At 33.9% G+C, this 21468-nt stretch overlaps 1 protein-coding gene across 6 annotated transcripts in view; it reads right to left on the bottom strand.

Moving 5' to 3' along the window:
- Positions 1 to 306: 306 nt before the first annotated feature.
- Positions 307 to 21468, bottom strand: part of LOC111510807 (uncharacterized) — a 148167-nt gene continuing 127005 nt past the window's right edge. For all 6 annotated transcript variants that reach the window (XM_074184536.1, XM_074184537.1, XM_074184538.1 and 3 more), the window contains one exon: positions 307 to 4748. In XM_074184536.1, the coding sequence (XP_074040637.1) occupies positions 1128 to 4652 (3525 nt within the window). In that variant the 5' untranslated portion in view covers positions 4653 to 4748 and the 3' untranslated portion in view covers positions 307 to 1127. The remainder of the gene's footprint in view (positions 4749 to 21468) is intronic.

The following is a 21468-nucleotide window of genomic DNA, read 5'->3' as shown; positions in this document are numbered from 1 at the left end:
AAATATATTCATACATATATACAAAAACATCTACAAGAAAAGAATATCTTGAAAATTTCACCATGGCACTATTGCAAAACTGACGTGAATGATCTATAATTTTAGAACTGGATATTCTGATCATAGTTTGTCAAGTCAATTCAAAATGAAGATCTCAATTTCAGTCCAACAATTGTGTTTTCTAGTGAAATATTCACGACAGTGAGAAAAATCATTTCAGATGCCGACATCACAGCAAAAGAAACTGTTTCACGAAATCGGCACCACTTTAAAGTTAAGGACGGTTAATAAATTTATTTTGTTCAATTAGCCCGAATAATAACGTTATAATAAATACAAGAATTTCAGTCAATTGCTTCCATAAATGAAACTTCTATACAGGGCACTATGAAAAACTGTGAGTAAAAATAACTCTTGTCTGCATTTTTTCTCAATTTACATAACATTTAAGAGCTAGAGAGCTGCCGTTTTTTGTATAACACGAACACCCTGTATCGTACAAATAATGTATAAAATTATATAAAAAATTAAAAGTAAAGTTCTTAATAATATTATTTACAGAATTTGCAATATACACGTTTCACTACTTGTTTAATTAAAGTATATGTTTCTCATTATATGTTTATGGTATGCTACCTCTAACAGTAAATGTTAATTCTTCAATATTTCATCTGAACATTGAAATTATTAAGAGTATTCAATATTTATCACCTTTCAAAGAATTAAAATTGAAAATTTGTTGAATGCCTAGGATGTTTTTATAGACTGTAACAGCAATATTTTGAAATCTCCAATTCTTGATTTGCTTGTTCTACAAAGGCTTTGAATCTTAGGCCAAAATCTTCAAATTTTGACTTGTAATACGAATATCAACGAGCTAAGAAAGAAACCCACAGGAAATGATATTTTCTCTAAATACCGATGGAACTAGTTGGAATTATAAGTACAGGTCAGTTTATAAAAAATAAATAAATATCTATTAGCTCTTTTCTGCAGGCTTTGAGAATCTTATTTAACAAATCCAAGCAGAAAACTAATTCCTTCAATCAAAAATATCCTGTACTCTACCAAGTATCTTACAAAAATACTTCATCGTCTGTGTGTTTCTCCTTAGCCCTAACGTAAAGTTACGCATCACTATAGTGATTTTGATCACTAACTTGACGTTTGATTTTTTTAGGTTTATCCACCTCCTCCTGCATATGCCTAAAACGAACAAAACCTTGTTCATCAACTAGCATAGTTTCAGGAATTTGATGTCGATCATGATTAGGTAACGTCTGCACTCCTAGATGTGGTCTCGGATGATTCTTTCTTGTTCTACCAGTAGATCGGCGGCCTGAAGTATTTGAGCTGTTCCTAGACCTCCTGTCAAAGTCTGAACGTTCAAACTCATGTCTGGTTCTTTCATATTGATGAGAGGCCGGATTGTCAACAGGTTCACTATAGATATTCCTTTCAGAATTATTTGAAAACATGTCCTGCTGATAATCTTCATTGTTATACTCCATATCATATTTAGGCTTGGCATAATATTTGGCAGAATCGTAAGGTTTTCTGTTAGATGACCTTTCATTTCTCAAAGAATTCTGAACAGAGTTATGACCGCCTCTTTCGAAATTACCCGAGTTGGGCTGCATGAAGTTATTCAAGCTTGATCCGTCAATGTTCTGACGTGAATCGAACCTTTCAGAGCCCCATTTGGGTCTTTCGAATCTGTCAAAGTTGCTGCCTCTCTCGCTGTCACTTTGATATCTCTCCAACGTTGACTTCTTATCAAATGAATCATTTTGGAAGGCGTTTTTCAAAAGGTTTGGCCTTTCAACAGTCTCTGTTGGGATATTGTCCATTATCATTTCTTGGCGGCTGTAATTTAAGGCGTTGGGATTTGTATTACAGTTATTTGGATATATATTATCGGTACTTGAGTCACTTGTCGTACACGGGAATAAGGGAAACCCACCTGCAGACTGCTTTTCTCTTTGCGACAGTCTGAGACTAACCACGATAGCCAGCAAAGTGATTATAGATATTTCTATGAACCTAACAGACAACTCAAAACCCCACAGTATCCAGTGATGTTTGATTTCTTTATTGAAACGATCGACTTTGATGAAAAATAGTGCATATACTTGTACTAAACCTAGTAAGACAAAAAGTAAAGCTACAGCAATAGTTATATGACTAGCGTAGGATATATTTTGTGTGCACATTTCTGATAAGTTCTGACTTTTTTTGGCAAGAACATTTTTGATGATTCGATAGAGGTACAAGTAGCTGAAACCTAAAGCCCAAGCCAACAGTACAAATACAGGTTTACAAATAGTTAAACCAGCTTTATCAAGATGACCTAGGGATTCCACAATGCTAAGACAGAAACAAAGCATAATATGTGCCAATGCGAATACAACTAAGAACACTGGACGAGTTTTTACTTCCAAGTGAGTCAGAGTTCTCTTCAGAAGAAACAGAATAAGAACAGCAAAAGTTGTTGCGAGTAAACTCAACGGGAAGTTGTGGAGAAAATCATACAGGAATACATTGAACGAATTGTATAAATTGTAGGGATCATATATAAGATAGAAAATGCGCAAAACGCAAATAACTGTGAGCATAAGGTGGATGGTTAGAAAATAGCTCTTAGAAAACATGTGTGGATCATTCTCATATCGAATGAGTTTATAAATGGAAAACATTGCCAATAAAATGTAACCAAAAACAACTAAATATACATGGACATTCCAACATATCAACCAAATTTCGTCAGATTTGGCTAAAGTGACATTCATTTCTCGATTGATATCTTTTTCTTTGACGTTGGGCAAATTTATGACATCAGATATCTGAGTGGTAACATATTCGGGAATATTCTTCTTCTCTGGTACAGAGTTGTCTTTCTTTATAGTAACACTTTCCGACCGATCTGGCGGATCAGATTCCTGAATGATATCCTTTTTATGAGTAGTTTCATCATTTTTTGAGTTATCCACAGTAGCTTTAGTAGGCTCCATAAATTCAGGTTCCTGCATTTTGAGGCCAGGCTCAGCTGAAGGAGTTCTTATTTTTGGAATTTTTGGCTCGTAGCGTTGTACATTTGGAGTAGCCGTAACAGTCCGTAATAAAATGTCGGGAATGTCATCGTGTCTCCCGTTAGAGCCGCTTAAAATACGAGTAATCGATGGAACGTAACTTTTTTCATATTCAAAATTACTTTCGTTTACGTTTCTGCTTCCGCCATGAAACTCGCCAGCTCTAGCGTTTTGCGAAGGAGTATTCAGTGACTTTTTCTTTTCATTTTTGGTTTCTTGAGAAGAATGGTTCGGGATTGGCGGCCGGTATTGGTCGTCTTCATCATTGTCATTAGGCCTATCAGGTATTCTTTCAATGTTAACTTTAGGCAAATCTGGTCTGAAAGGTATTCGGTCCTTGTTAGGCATAAGACTAGGAGGAGGAATGGGCCTACGATTAACGAAACCCTCAGAATTGGTACCCCTTAAGGTCGGCTTATCTAAAAATGGATTTTGGTACTCTGGTGGCAGAGGAGGAGTGAAAAATGCTCGACTTGGAGGAACGTAACTGGGTGGTTCTTTATTGTACATGGATTTTGTTGGTCTTACATTTTTGAGAAGATTGTAAGTCGTTGTAGTTCTGTAGATATTATCAGTAACCTGTTCATCGTCACTATTAGGAGCAAAGTCAGGCCTAAGCCTGTCGTTATTATATCTATTAGGATTATTGTAGTTTTTGTTATTATTATTTTTCAAAATATCAGCGGCTGGAGCTGACGTGGGCAAAACATGATCTTTCTCAAGGTCTACACCGTAACCATTATCCAAGTCCCTTCGGTTTTCATTCTCGAAACCGGGCTGCTCAAAATCAACGTTAGAATGATCAATATCATGATTCAAGTCCGCATTTTTCAAATCTACCCTGAGCCATTCATCATTTCCATTGGAATAACGGTATGTAGTTAATAAAGGAGTGGACAATGTTGTAATAGGATAGACACTATCGGGTATTGATCGCTTGGTAGTACTACCATAAGCTACTTTGTTGAACACAGCTGCTATGCTTTTCTCCAAATTAATTTTGTCCAGAAATTGTTCGGTTTTTTCAAATTCATTAGCGAATCCATTAACTGTTGTAAACGAGAGTAGCAATACTGAAGTAGCAAGCAATACATAACTCGAATGAGAGTCTCTCTTCACAATTGACCGTTGAATTTTAAATAGGCACATAAATATTTTCAATAAAGTTACTATCAGTATTAAAAAATAACTAAGAGTTTGACTGCAGTCTTTTTCACAATATAAACAATCACAGATAACATTTTTGTTACGGACAACACAGTTTTTCAACCCACTGAGGTTGTCCGAGCAACAAGCGTCCAAGCGCGTTTTACTACAAAGTCTATGGCCATAGGAAAGACTCTCACCAGCGACTTTCCACAGATGAGAGTCTCGAAGTCCTCGATGAATACCCGTAACAGATCTTCGTATTCGGTCTTCGATGACGCCGCCATCACAAAAAAATGAACGCGGGTTGTCCATTTTAGGATTCCGACCACCGGAAAATGGATCCGCTGGCAATGCCAAATCCATCAGTCTTTCGTCATTCTGTATGACATCATCCTGAGCTGCCTTCCGAGTCATATTATCTTCATCGCAGGAGAACGTCGATCATGGTAGAGTCACATACAAGAAGCCTCAGATTCCGACCAAGTTAGAGATGATCTATCATTGAGGTACCTGAAAAAAATTTAAATTTTATAATAATAAATTATTTCACATCATAAAGAATAAGTCGGGTTACAGATAGATTAACCATCAATTAAAAAGACTAAAATTAAAAGGTTACTAACTATATAAAAAAACGGAAACTATTTCATTCGTATCTTGAATGAATTAGTTTCTGTTTTAAATCATCCCCTGAAAAAGTAACGCAGGCCGCCGCTGATCTTCGTCAATCGATTGTGACTTCGCCAAGGTCGCCCTCAACTCGACTTGCGCTTCGCGATCGGCCTCCTGAAACTTCCATTACCATATATAAACACTACCCACATGCATATCGAAGAAGTCTAGCTGGAAATGCGATACGATGTGATCTAATATGTGATCAATTAAAGTTATTGTGTTGTATTGTTAGTGTAGTAACGAAACAAAGTTAAGTTTAATTGTACAGTTTGGTCAGTTATTGGATTAAAACAAAAAAGAATGGATTTCTAAACTATTAAACCACTCTAAGTATTCAGTATTTTTTATAGTTAAAGTGCGTTACCAATGATAAAGAGTCGTATATTATGAACCATTTAACTAACGATTCATTACAGATAATAGCCGAATAATATTTCAAACTTTCGAACTCATTGGCCCTTGACTTCCATTCCTATTTCTCGTTCCAATTTCAAGAAATTCCTCCTTCGTAATTTCTCATGTGTAACAACCTAGAGCGTATTCTACAATAATTTTCAGTTTCAGGTTCCGCATTAGAATTATGTAATTAAAGAGAATTAACAAACGTCTTAAAAGCATTCTGTATTCTCTCAAAACCCGAAACTTCGTTAAAATAATAAACAATGTAGATTACATGGCGAGCAGATGATATATTACATGTTGTGACATAAAAGAAACAAATAACTAGGACCGTTCCAAATGTAATTGTTTATAATAAAAAAGAATTTCCGGCGTCCTTTGATTTTGGAATAGTACCTACGCATTAAAATTACATTACGCATTCTCGGTAGAAGTACAAGTTGTACAATTTCTCATACTTACGAGAACAGTGTTTACCATTTATCAATTCGAACGTAAACAGAATTTAAAAAAAATAACTGGGGCGAAATATGAATTTGTCTAACGGTTGAATGGTCTTATCTTCATCACTCACACAATAAAGAGGCGTTGTACGTTATTCCTGGAATGATGTATTTCTGTTTTTGCACCACTTATTCGAATTGAAATAATAAATTTTCGCCGGACATTTTTCAAGAAGTATGATATAGTCAATATTTTTGATTGACGGCGTACTGTAAAGTATATAATAAAAAAATTAAAATAATCCATTGAAGTTCAACACATTTCGCTACGAAACATTTTTAATTCATTTATTTCTACGAATGTAGCCCGAAAGATTGTGCGTTTAATTATGACGTCAAATAACTTAGAAAAATGCACACGTTCAATATTGTTACAAAAATAAATTTTATATCTCAAATCATCCAACAGAACAATTTGTTCAGGCCAGTCTCAACTCCCTACACTGTAGGTTAATGTACTGACACCCATTAGAAAAGAACTACTCCCCTGGCTAATACCACGACGGGCGTTAGATTATATCCGACAGGTGTCATTGCTAGATTCTTCGCTGAAGTTTCCTGCAAGGAAAGAAAGGAACAATTCGTTCAGGCATGTCTCAACTTCCTACACTGACTGACACTTATCAGAAAACAACTACTCCCCTGGCTAATACCACGAAGGGCGTTGGATTATATCAGACAGGTTTTATCGCCGGACAATTTTCAAGCAGTGTGATATCGTCACACTACCTATATAATAAAAGTATATAATAAAAAAATTGAAATAATCCATTAAAAAAAAAGATATCCCTGCTGTGTCTGAGACTGAGCATTATTAGAATATAATTAGTTCTATGAAGATTGATTAGAGTTGATGGTATTTGAATTGGTTGATTTCAGTCAAAGATTAATATCATGATTTTAATCGAATGAATTTATTTAAAATAAAATCATATTGAAAATTTTATATTGAAACAAATATCAGGATTTACAAAACAATAAAAAAATTGTAAGTATCATTTCATTTCCAAAACAAAGAAAATCATCTGCAGTTCACAGAAATAAATCTTCTAAAATATTCTTGGCAAAAACTCACACTGTAATGATAAATATTTTGTCATCTGTTTTATTAACACGCCTTTATTAATTTCACCTGTATGCATGCATGTATGTTTGTTTGTTTGATTGTAACTTTCAAGCCCGGGATCTGTAATTGACAAAATTATCGACATTATTGCTTGATCTATTCGCAGGTAGATGACGCAGTACGTAACCTCCTTGATATATCGACATTATTGCTTGATCTATTCGCGGGCAGATGGCGCTATACGTAATCTCCTTGATATAATTCGAATTCACTTTACATGTATTTCTTCATTTGAAAAAAGTATTTTTTTTATCAACACGCGCGCCTGCTGCCTTATTTGTAACCATCCTTTGCGCGCCTCCTGCCTTGCGCTTGGTAGCGATTAAAAATTATCCACGAAAAAAATACTATTTAGAATGGAAAAAGTCGCCGGCAACGAAGTTTGTCAATTTTTTGAACGTACGAACTTAAAAATGTAACATTAATTCTTTACACCCGAAAAACTTGAGATCCAAAACACTTGAATTGCGCAAAATTCAATATTTTTTTGAGTATCTTTTGAAGACATTTGACAAAAGTGATTTAAAAGACAGATTTCTCACATAAAAAGATAAATGAAAAATCTGTAATCAAGCAAAAAAGAGTTGTAAGATTTTCTGAATTGGTAAACAGAACAATTCCATGATTGCAAAGAAAAAACCCCAGTCAAGAAATAAACATTAACCAGCATTTGCAAATGAGAAGGACACTTTTGTATTGATTAGGTAGACGACAGATTCACAAGTGGAGTGAACAAAGAACGTGATAACCCTCGACAAATCTTCATGAAAAAATTGCAGGCCAATCAAATTCTAATGATTACTCTCCATTCCACCATCCTTCTCATTCTCTCAAGATGTTTACGGAGTAGTTTGAAGGCTTGAACCGCCTTCTACGTGAAATTGAAAAAGAAATAATGAAACCTTTTCGTAAATCATCGAATTAGTAAAAAAAATATTTATGGCGAATATATAATTTGTATAGCTGAGTTCAAAATATGTTTGGAATAAAAACATTACTTATTTATTCGATTTGAGGAATTACAAAAAGTAGCATAAATATAAATGAGATTTAAGATGGACTATTTGGAGATTGATCCAAACGGCAACCGAACCGAATATATCTGCCAAAACTCTTGCAGGCGCGAGTTTTCAATATGTTAATAGGATATTCTTTCAATGATTAGCAAGGATTGGGAAAATAGTGTTTTTCAAAGTATTTTTTCAATGACTACCTACTGCAGAAGAAAAATACCAACATGATCTTGACATTTTACAAAGCATTTGAGTATCTCTGTTTTCCTGATGAGAGAGTTGTAGCTAAATATATCAACACAAATTGACAATAATACTCCCAAATTCTGTACTGTTGATAACTATTTTTGAATACCGTTTAACATGAGGGTTTTCATTTAAATATTTGACGTGGGAATGATGAGGCAAACAAACGTTATCTTGAAACAAGTTTGGCCATTTATGCTTTGTATTACATACGTAATAAAATCACGTTTTTCAAGTGATGTGGATAATTTGAATATTTACTTTGACGGAGCCTTCATTCCACCAAATTTCAAATCGATGATTTTTTTAGGTAAAATATGTATTGATCCCGACAAAAAAACTGAGAAGTGTTTGCCTTCACAACCCCTGAATGCTGTTTTCTTTTCTACAGCTTGGATAAAGCCTGACTTGCCAATTGTAACATTTTATTGTGAGATTTTCACTGAACAGTTTACAAAACCGCTACACATGTTTCACTAAACAAAAGGCGTGTTCATGAACATAATTATGAACTTTGTACATTACAGTATTACCTACACTTTCTCTCAAGAGAGGAATAGATATTGAGAGAATGGGTATATGTAAATTTCTACCAGTATTGGCCAGATTCTTCCTGTCCTTAGTGAACAGAAGCTTCGCCCAACCTGGTTGTTACAATGTTTTTTATTTTTTTTAATATGTATCGAATATGTCTGATGATTTTCAAAATAGTAATATTATCAACACGAAGAAACTACCTTTCGAGCCCTGAAGAAGAATTCAATTAAATTCAAAACGTCGACAAGAAAACAATTGTTGTTTTGAGAAAAAATTGATCCTGTTACACAACCAACCTCTCCTCAGGAAAATTATTGAATCACTAAACTAATTAACTGAATTAATAACGCCATCCATAATAATTATATAATTTTCACGCCACAAATTTTCTTCTAAACGCGTCTTGTGTAAAATTTTTAGAGTAAAAATTGTATTTATCATGGATAATGAATTTTCAACCATTATCTTTATGTTTGGCATTTTATTTACATCCCAAGGTGCTAAAAACTTCCCAGGTGAATCCTATTTTATTTTCTTCAAAGTTGCTATTGAACTTACTAATCGACTACTGTAATATACGGTAAGTTGTAGTTCGTGTCAATTTATTTAAGACGCCGAAGTAAATTGCTAATACCACGATATCGAAGAGAAACTTCCGGGAAAAATATAGTAACGAAGGAAAACGATGATAGGGCATTAAAACGGAAAAGTTTAATAAAAGCCTGTAATAAAAAAAGATGGTATCCTCATATTTCATCGCTGCCGCTGTCCAGAAATAATTCGATAAAAAATCACTTATTTCTTTTACCTGGGGATATAGAAAATAAAGGCGAGAGTTTGGAAACTAACTCGATTCGATGCGAGACATTCCCTCCAATAGAAAGATAATAAAATATAATGGAAATAATAATTACACTTTTTGTTCTGATAAAAATATCGCATGAAAAGTGTCTTGATAAAATACATTTGAAAGTTTAATGATAATTAAGTGAAATAGCTCGAAGTTCATATTTTCAAATGACTCTTTGTCCAATTTTTAACTTGAGATGTGCCTATCAATTACAATTATTCGTCTAAAAACAAATATAATGAAAGCACCGGTGTTTATCTCAAACAGATGTTGTGTCATTAAAGGTTGATTACTGACTGAATACTAAAACCTAACCAAACGAGAAACTTATATGTTTCTGTGCTGCCGAAAGAGCATTAAAGTTTTTTCCAATTCTGAAAACTTCCTGTAATTTCAAATCCGCATAAAGTTAAATTGAGTTTAGATGAGAAATGGTAATGCAAATATCACCTCAAAATTAAATTCACAAATAAAGTCACTCCGTAACGTTTGCATATTTCTATCTTGTTTTCTATGAATTCATATTATTCTGGAAAGATTTTCCATCTGCGATTTCTCTTGTACCAAACTGTTATTCAGTTTTGAATCAAAAAAGATCGGGACTGGTCTGGTGACCGTGTCCAATATAAATACAAGCAGTCTGCAGTTGACAAAGAAAGTCTTCCGGTGGTAGGTAAATTTGCCTTTGAATGAAAATCAAACAGATTTTATTTCATTGCTTGTGCTAATAAATCTTGGATACAATGGCAATAGTTTCGATGTTACCCAAAGTTTATTGTAATTGATTCCAGTTCGTTGATTTTTTCATTAGATAGACAAGAAAACAGCAGCAACTGAAGTTTATTCAACTTTTTTATATAATATGTTGTGTTTCCTGTGGCGCTGATCAAAACTTTCGGGTTTGGAAAACTGAGTAAGGCAGGAAGACAATAATTTACTGTATGGAAATCATTACGGTATGGACTTCGTAACCACATACGCAATATTTTCAACATTTATATCAAGCGTTGAAATCTAGTTTGAGGACCTTACCTAGACATATAAGTTTCAATGGGTTTATGATTTCGGATATGTTAGTGAAGGAGGTACAGCAATACGAGCATAACTACGATAATCACAAAGCTATCTTCCCCAATCGATGGGAACATTACCCCCAAAAAATTAAAAGACTGAAATACATTTTTCAGTAAACTAATTCCTTGTTTCTTCCTGTTATTTCCCTCATCAAAATACTTCTTTCATCAGATACTCTCCTGAAAATATCATCCTCGTAAACCGCTAGGAACATTTCGAAAAATAATAATTTCCATTTGAAACTGAAATTACTTATTAGAAAAATACAAAGATAATTTCCTGAAAATATTCTCCCAAACCAATGAGAAAAACAAATGAGACATCAAAATTAGTAGTGTCCAGGGCAAATTATAGTATAAATAACAATTTTCAATTGAAGGTAACTCATATACAAATTGAACTGAGAGCTAACGGCAACAATGGTAAATGTTGGAAGTAAATTCTTACCGAAGTCATTATTATTGTCTATGCATCGCCATTGTAAATAATTGAAAAGTAAGATGATTCCATATCATCCCCGTAACAAGATAGCTTCTGCATATCGATAGGATGTACGAGCGAATAGGTGAACCAGTTCGTTAAATACTTTGAAACATCGGTAAACTGATCAACACTCCGCAGGTCTATTATATTTGTGTCCTTAAAATGTCATAACTAGTCATTCGGTTTCTTCATTATCAAGCGTCCTTATCTGCTTAGGCGTAGTGTGTTCTGTTTCTTGTGAAGGTGACTTTTTTTGTATTATATATATTTTATTATATTTATTAAATAGACTGTTTTATTTATTAACTTCAAAATATAAGATAGAGTTGGCTGATACTTGTTCTTCAAAATACATTATCATAGATTTTCATAACATTCACACTCTATTGTGAGATAATTAGTTGACCAAGTCATTAAACTCAGATATAAATGTTCGTTAAACTCAGGTATAACTGTCATTAATTAGTTCCTTGAATATTATTAGTTTTTCATCGACCTTTTTTGGGTATTGGTTACCTTCCACAATCTGAAAAATATAAAAATTATAATGGAGAACGTTATACAAGTGTAGAAGGCAAACTTTTTAGTTTACCCCGATAAGTTACTGCGTAAAAATCAAAGTATTTTTCACAAAGAAAAATCTTCTATTTATCAGTAACTTGTCGTATCTAACAATTTTGCTAATCAAAAAATTGTTAAGAAATAATACTTATCTTTTACGTTTCGGAGGCCAAAAAGTATCTAGGTAGATAGTAATATTTCAAAAAGTATATATAAATCACAATGTATGTAGAATTCAGTTTGTTAGTGAACACGCTTGAAAAAGCTACTGTGCAGCGAAACACGTGTTACGGATTTGTTAATCTGTTCTAGTGAAAATCTCACAATAAAGTGTTTCTCAATATACATCAACTTTAAAATAGTTTTTATGGTAAGTAAACAATTGACAAATAGCTGAATTTTATTACGGATACGGAAAGAAGATTGGGCTAATGCTGTAGCCCATATGATCAAGAAAGAAGAGAAAATGTGGAGATTGGACGGGATGGTAGACACTGTTTTCAACCAAATAATAATAGATTTAAGTGTGACTGGGGATTCCTCTTCGGACAAGTCAATGGATTCTGAAACTTCATAAGCATAACATAGGTAATTATTTCTTTGCTTTGTAGTTCTCTTTCTATATAAAAAGAACATAATAATTATTTTGTAAATGTTTCTGTTTTTATGAAGTACTGTCTTTATTAGGCATAATAAGAAAATGTGATCAGTTTTACCATTGACACCTACTATAATAATTTTTACATAATTACCTATGTGTTTAAATAAATATAAATATTATTTTGGTACGCCTCTGCAGAGTTGGTGAGAGGATTATCCGTTGGTCACTTCAAGTGCGACGTTGCTAATGAATCACCTTCAATTGAAAATTGTTATAGTATAGTAGCAGTTTTTCAGAAGTACAAGCCTTTCATTTATATACACTCATTCTAATATTCGATATGAAAATTATTAAATTTTTTCCCAGGAATAATTTTGACAATCAAAAAAATGCCATAGGTGTGCCAATAACGGCAGTCTTCGATATTTGTCTTCTGCAACCCGAGATAAATCAAAGCCGATGAAAAAGCCATAGAAAGGGACTGTTTATTATCCCTATGTTCAGCCCGAAACCTTTCTGTTAATTCCAAAGAAGCCACATGAAAACGGAATTACTAACGGGACATGATCGAATGAATTCTAGAAAAACTTCATTGTGAGATTTTCACTAAACAGTTTTACAAAAACGCAACACGTGTTTGTTTCGCTATACAATAGCTTTTAGGCGTGTCTTTAAAACACGTATTGCGTTTTTGTAGAAATGTTTAGTGAAAATCTCACAATAAAGTGTTTCTTAAATACGATAAAGATTTTCATCAAGTATCGGCCGATTCCATCACATATTGATCACATGAGATGTCACTGGAATGAAGGGTCAGGTCACAGACACGAATAGCTTTTAGCCATCAGAATAGTAACGTAACTTCTTGCCCACTGACCACCTCAGTAAAATGAAAAAGTCTGACAGAGAGAATTGTCGTTAGTGTGTCTAATGTATTCATCTTTCTTGTGGGTGTGAAAACAGCCACTGTTTTCCAGTCACGCTCTGACAATCTGGCAACACTGTGTGCTCAGAATTAATTAATTATACGAATACTAATTGTTACCCGCGGCTTCGCCCGCGTAGAATTTGGTTTGTCACATTAAGTTTCGTGACATACCAGTTTAAACAAATACTTACAATATTTTTTCATCAACCCAAACCTTCAAGTTTCCAACTTCAAAACTGACGAAATTCAATACAATCTTTGAAGCCCTTAAGGGTGGAAATTCCTGATTTCCTTTCTTGATGCTTATTTACGTCATACAAAGAACCTACCTGCATATTTCAAGATTCTAGGTTCCGTAGCTTCGGCTAAACTTTAATAAAGATTGTCAGTAAATCAATAGGTACCCACTTATACAATATTGAACAGCATCAAGAAAAAAACTGAAAGGATTATAATTAAATACATTGGTAATCCTACTAATTCTACTCCTGCTTATATTATGAATGCCGTTAAATTTGTGACGAATGAATGTAATGTTTGTAATTACGTTTATCCTTTTTCACGCCTAACCAGCTCAAAGGATTCAAATGTAAGTTGGTATATAGATTGATCATGCCCTGGAATAACACACAAGGTAGGTACCCACGGTAACGCGGGTAAAACAGCGGGGAACAGCTAGTATTGTATAAGTGGGTAGCTATTGATTGTCTGACACTCTTATATCAACGTACAGACGAAGCTACTGAACTTAGAATCATGAAATATGCAGGTAGGTTCTTTGTATAGCGTAAATGAGCATCAAGAAAGGGAGTCAGGAATTTCTACCCCTAAGGGGTTCAAAGATTGTATTGAACTTCGTCAGTTTTTGAAGTTGGAAACCTGAAGTTATGGGTTAACAGAAAAACATTGTAACTATTTGTTTTAAATGGTCTGTCACGAAACGGGCGAAGACGCGGGCAACAGCTAGTAATTTATATCTTTCTTTAAAAATACAGTAACTAAAAAATATGCTAACTGCACTAAGTAAAATAGCTTCGAGAATCTAATTACGTTACCTATAAAGAAATTTCGCAAAACTAACACAACCTTCAACGACGTCTGCCCTCACGCGTCTGCCCGCGTTCTCGGCGATGGCGCTTCATTGCTTAGACCGCCCCTCTACCCCCGCACATTGTCCACCGTCGTCTTAGAGTAGACGCGACTCGTAATGGCTTACTGCGTTGCGTCAAGTTTATATTATCGTGATTACTTTTAAACGATTCGTCCAAATTACTTAGTATAAAAGACAAAGTTTATCTATATTAAATACAATATAAATAAATAGAATTTGACAAATATTCTAAAATGTGCATTGTACAAAATTTATCCAATTTAATTGTATTTATGCCTCAGTATTTTGCATATAGTAGCTACCCCATAAAAGGCAGATATATGCTACCGCGGACTTCAAGATAAACATTCACAAGCTGTTTTCTCGGGTTTCGCTCCGTGTTCTGTGTATTTTCTCTCCATAAGGATTATTTTCACAATGTTTCGGCAAAGTCTCATTTGCCATCTTCTGGTGATGTCTGGTTTTTTCAACTAGACTAGACTAGACTAGTTGAAAAAACCAGATATAAGCATTCATTTCAAACATTTTTCCACGCTCTATCAATCTTTTTCTATTTTACTATGTCGATTATAATGTTTCACTTTTTGTTTTCCGTTTTTCATAAACCAAAAGTCACTGTCGGGAAATCAGGGAAATGCGGAAGGTATTCAGTGGAACTGGAGGCAGATTTAACGAAAAAACTTTTGTAATAAACAAAATAAAGCTTTTTTTAGGAATCCGTCATGAAATGTGTTCATGAGCACTTTAATCAAATGAATTTTAGGATATCAGAAGATTTCCAAAATCTTTTGATCCATTCTGCCAGCGGGAAGGTGAAATGAACCACGATGAATGGCAAAATGGACCCACTATTATCTGGGGAACACTTTTCAATATATATGCACTCATCGTCGTCATCAGTACCATCACAACTACAGTGTGCCTAGAGGAATCAAAAAATTTGCACCCATCCTTCAATTGATTCGGGAAAGCGATGAAAGCCGTGAACACACTTTGAGGTTAAATGTACTGAGAAGTATTACCAAATGAGAACTATACCAAGAGTTAGTGAAGATAAATAAATAGTTTGTGATAAAAAAACCATTTATAGTACTCAGTCATTATCGGATCCACCAATCAATGAGAACAGACAAAAATTGAAAAATTAAGAAGCAAATATTTAAAACCAAATTCCATAACCATATTGTATAAAAACGGGGGCGGATTCAACTACGAGTACAACGTTACTTCTGAAAGGAATGTTTGCAAAATATTTCCAGCCTTGAAACGATGTTAAAATATTTTTTCTTGCATGATACCAACTTGATTTATTATTTCAATAATATTGCACATTGAATTGTGCTCCACCCAACATTAACTCCCTATTCAACATATTTCAAAGATCACATCACATTACATTTAGACAAATTATCGAGATGCCGTATTCCAACTTTTAGGTCACTGATATATTACACGAATAACTTTACTTTCATTTCGTTCAAAAATAAACTTATGGCGAGTAACCTAATAGCCGTAAGAGAGTTCATGCATGTACGATGAGTTCTGAATTAGCGTATTAGTTATGAAATCAATTTCTAGACGTCTCAACATCAATCAACGTTTCGCAAGACTACCAAAAATGGTCTGTCGTAGACAATAATTTATCGCTACTGCTTCGACATTCCTATTAAGAACCCTTCAAAATGAGACAAAGGATCTTAATGTATAACACAAATTTCTATAACACTTGATTTAAGATACAACAGAAAGGAACATGTATATTTAGTGAAGTTTAAATAATGGTTTTTTATAACTGCTTTATGAAAGGGAGCAGTTTCAATTTCTCTTTTAAAGGAAACAAAATCCAAACGTTTCCTCTGTTATTACGGCATACATCATTGAGTCGACAACGTTGCGTTGGCTGTTGGCAATCTATCAGCAGATCTTTCCAAAACTGCCAGTTTTATGTTTTTTGCGATTAAATAAAGTTTACTTTATGCTCACACAAATATAAAGTACACTATTATTTATTTGGTAACTGAGCAATGAAAACGTAAGATTGAACTAGTATGATATATGTGTAATATGTCGATTTTCATTTTTATTTTCAATCATTATTTTCTTATTAAAAATCTGATTTTATAATTTCAATCATAACACTGCGATATTTATCGTACTTAGAATAGCTGGGAAAGGATGGTTTCGTCTTTCTATTTTTTGATATACAAAAAAGGGGAAAGTTTCCAGAGAAAAATGAAAATAATTTCAAAATAAATTATATACAAGATGTGTAGTTCATGTAAAGTTTGTAAAGTAACTTTCAGACACAAACTGGAAGAAAAAAACCTTCTCGAAACAACTACTTTTATGTGAACATTGCAAGTGTCTCATACCGAAACGTCGTATGTCTGCCATTGAGGATGGCAGTGTTCCACGTTGATGAAATTTTCCCTCTTTTATATACTTTATTGTGTAGCAATCCTGTGAATAACATCTGATTCAATTCCATAGCGAACTTTGCAGTACAAACTGAATAGAAAAAGTTTTTTTTTGTATAATTCCAGTAGTTCCGAAACTATTTTTTCTTTCATGTGATTCAATGTTTACATGAAAGTAGTTGTTTCTGTAAGCTACTTCTTTGCATGAACAACACATCTTTGGATAGAGTTTATTTCAGAATTGATTATTGCTTTCTTTCTTTGGAAGATTCCCACATTTTTTTTATGTAATTATTGACAGAAAACTTAATTTTAATTTCAGACTTATTTTCATATTCTATATCAGTTTTACCATTGAACGAAAATTTAAAAATGATATGGTGCTCCTAAACATCCAGGTCATCTGCAAAGCCATCCGTGAAATGTATGTGAAAGACTTGAAATTGACAAGTTACTTTTTATAAATTATAAAAATACAGTAATCGTGTTTCGTTCACATTCTCGGCAGTTTTTATAAACGTATCATATGCGAGAAAAAATTTTGATCTAAGCTCCCAAAATTCTGCAAAAACAATCTTTATTTCAGCTGGTTCTCCTCTTTCACAATATATAATCGATTTTAAATAACCTACATTCAAACAAACCATGCAATAAGTGAAATGCATAAGCAGCTCGAAAAATTTCTGTATTTCCCAGCGGCTTGAAAACACTGGGTGAAATTATGCTATTCCTTTGTTATATTTCATTGTTGTGTTGTTATTAATCTTATTTTCGAAAGCCTTTTCGTTTCGAGATATGGAATATAAAATGAAATTGAAGTAGGTAATTTTGTTGTTTCTTCGAAAAGGCTTATTCGAGAAATGATAGTTTACAAATGCGGTTTGGTACCGTATTGTAAAAATACCATCGTATCTACGTCAAAAAGGCGTTTATGGAAGTTGCGTATAAATTTAATACACGAAAGACTTGGTTGGGAATACCACAGATGTTTTCAACGAAAAGACCATATTTGTGAAGATTATTTCAATGTAGGTAAAATTTGTGATAATTGCATGAGAACAAATCTTGTCTCATGACCTGCATAGAATACGTAATAATATTAATTATAATTCAATCTGAAAAAGTAAACTAGTAAATGACAATACTCGCAGCGGTGACTTGGCGGAGTGGCCAAGTGCCCGGATCTCAACAGTTCGTGTCCAAATCCAAGAAGATATTTTCCTCTGGAGGATTGATTCTGCAACGTTACATGACGAACGGAACTGTGAATAATCATAATGATTCCTACGTGGCTCTGGGAGTTAGTAACATAACCTGTCCAGAACACAAAGGTAATAATCGTAGTATTAAAGACCGATGACACTAAAAAAAATATAACGGGTCTTCTAACAGAGACTTCCCAACTCTGACAATTGATATCGGTCATCTTGTTGAAGCTACATCTGTCAAATTAGTTGTCAATTATTCAGTTTGTTTTGCCAAATCACCATGGACGGATATATCATTCAACAACACGTGCGATTAATAAAATTATTTTATCAAATTGGGAGTTCCGTTCGGGAAACATACCGCGCGCTTCGCCCATTTTACGGTCGCCATAATCGTCCTACCGAGAGGACTATTCGCAATGTGGTGGATAAATTTGAGTCCACGGGTTCAGTAAACGATCGACCAACACTCGTACGTCGACGAAACGCAAGATCTACTGAAAACATCGCCTCTGTCTGTAAGAGCGTGTGGGAGAATCAGAGGTAGTCGATTCCGCGTCACTGACAAGAACTAGGCCTATCGCAAACAACATTTTGGCGAATTTTGCATCGTGACTTGGGCCTACACCCGATGCCAGATTAGAAACGTAGCAAGAGTAGCAAATGCTACGGGCCCAGCAACTCGAGGGGGCCCGCGGTCCAACACCTGTCTGACCGTAAAAAATATCAATTTAGATAGGAGTGTAAAAATATTTTGCTAGGCTATGCTTCACTTCCACCTGAAAATCTATAACTAGATTTCGTCACGTTAAATCTTATCTGAAATGAATCATTTATATTTATATTGTGTAAAAATATATTTATTAGATAGAAAATTAATTAATCGAGACGCTTTTTAGTCTATGATTTAACACGTTCATGTAAAAATAGTTAATTTTACTAACTTTACGTTAATGTCTTAATGATTATGGTGTTGGAAACATTAAAACTCGCAATAAATATTTTTTTCGTATTCCAAAAACACTTTATTGTGAGATTTTCACTAAATTGTTTTACAAAAACGCAACACGTGTTTCGCCATACAATGGCTTCATCTGGCGTGTCTTTCAACTAATTCTACACATTCAATACTAAATATATATATAGTTTATGGAGTACCTGAAATCAAAGTACCTGTAAACGAAGTACCTGAATTTTAAGTAGCTGATATTTTACCTGAGTTTCTAACGAATTAAATTACCTGCACTTATGTTCCATTTTCACATTTGAAAAAATATATTCAGTAACGGAGAGTTATTGAGTTCTAATTGATCATTCAGTAAATTACCCGAATTCCTGAATCTATTGATTTCTAAACATTCTAGATGATTAAGTTTCAAACTCTTCTCTTCTAAATGTAACACCTCGTACTCATGATTGAACTCGTGTCCTTCTGCTAAAAGATGGTTTGCAAATGTGGAATTGGTCTTTCTATTTACAAAACTACTCCTATGTTCTTTAATTCGTTGGAAAAATGTTCTTCCTGTTTGCCCAATATACAGTTTTGGACAGGAGCCACAAGTCAGCTTATATACTCCTGATCTATCCGACACCAAAGTTTTGTCCTTATTGTTTTTAATAAATTACTTAGGTTATTATTCGTTCTATAAGCTACGTTTACGCCTTCTTTCTTCAAAAAACGGGCAATATTCCTGTTTGGTTCCCCCACATATGTCAATGTCTTATAACTCACGTTATCGCATCTTGAATATGGGTAGACCAGATCCATGGCTTGCTTTTGTCGTTTTTTGGAAAGAATGGAGTTTACAATATCTACCTTATAACCGTTATTAATCGCGATTTGTTTGATCAAATTCAGCTCTTTCTGAAAATTCCTATCAGACAGTGGAATATTCAATAATCTGTGAATCATACTATTGAATGCAGCAACTTTATGCTGGTACGGGTGTGTGGAGGAATTATGTATGATAATGTCCGTGTACGATGGTTTGTGGAAAATTGCAAACTCATGTTTATTGTTATTTTTCGTAATGGTTAAGTCCAGGTAATTTATTGAATTATTTACCTCCCTCTCAGTGGTGAATTTTATTGACGGGTGGATGGAATTGGCATATTCAATGAACTTGCCTAATTGCCTATCTGTACCAGTAAAACATACTAAGATATCATCTACGTATCTGTACCAGTACAAAAAATTGTTGGCTAACTGATTATTATGGATTTCATACTCTATGTTATCCATGAAAATTTCCGCCAGTAAGGGACTCAAAGGATTCCCCATTATTAGTCCTTCATTGCATGAAAAGAATTCTCCGTCAAACTGGAAATAATTTTGAGACACACAAATGGTGAGTAAATCAACAATCTCTTGTTTTATCAGTGGATTCACATGGTTTTTGTCTAAGAGACACTCCACTAGTCCAATTGTTTCAGTTGGCGGGATACTGGGAAATAAATTTTGGACATCGAACGATATTAATTTTGAGTTATCTGGGAGGATTACGTCTTTAATATTATCCACTAATTGATAAGAATTATTTATACTAAACTTAGGCTTGAAATTGGTATAGGTTTGAATCAATTTAATCAGGATTTCTGAGATTTTAACAGTAGGTGCCGTTACGAACGATACCACTGGTCTAATCGGGAAATTGGTTTTATGTAATTTAATAAGAGAATACAGTTTTGGTGGTTGTGGATTCATGATCAATGCTCTACATTTATCCTTTCCATTCATAACCAATTCTATTGTTTTGAGAGTTTCCTTAACCTTTTTCTGGTACATAGTTGTCGGATCATTCCTCAGAATCTCGTAGCTTCCTGAATTAAGGAAATCTAGAGTTTTTCCTATGTAGTCCTTTTTATTTAATGCAATAACCGTTCGACCTTTATCTGCACAAAATTTGCATTGAAAGAAACGAGATTATTAGAAAAAGGTCTCAGTCATAACATAAAACCATATATTAATTCTACGATCATAGAATGTTTAGGTATAGAAACAGAGCTGGCTCTGAGAGGTACCTGTAGTTATAATAAATATGTTGCGGCAAACATTTTGAAATCTGAACCGGTTGATCAAATTCAGTCTGATAGAGAAAGTAAAATTGCAAAATCAATTAAGCAAAAAGTTAAAGATAATGAAGTGATTTTTACAAGAGCAGATAAAGGTCGAACGGTTATTGCATTAAATAAAAAGGACTACATAGGAAAAACTCTAGATTTCCTTAATTCAGGAAGCTACGAGATTCTGAGGAATGATCCGACAACTATGTACCAGAAAAAGGTTAAGGAAACTCTCAAAACAATAGAATTGGTTATGAATGGAAAGGATAAATGTAGAGCATTGATCATGAATCCACAACCACCAAAACTGTATTCTCTTATTAAAGTACATAAAACCAATTTCCCGATTAGACCAGTGGTATCGTTCGTAACGGCACCTACTGTTAAAATCTCAGAAATCCTGATTAAATTGATTCAAACCTATACCAATTTCAA

The sequence above is a fragment of the Leptinotarsa decemlineata genome, unplaced genomic scaffold (assembly GCF_025532065.1).
Source record: "Leptinotarsa decemlineata unplaced genomic scaffold, Ldec_3_MD MMD2_tig00026354_RagTag_RagTag, whole genome shotgun sequence".
NCBI classification, from domain to species: Eukaryota; Metazoa; Arthropoda; class Insecta; order Coleoptera; family Chrysomelidae; genus Leptinotarsa; species Leptinotarsa decemlineata.
Note: the sequence above shows the minus strand (reverse complement) of the source record. Positions and strands in the feature narration are given on the sequence as shown.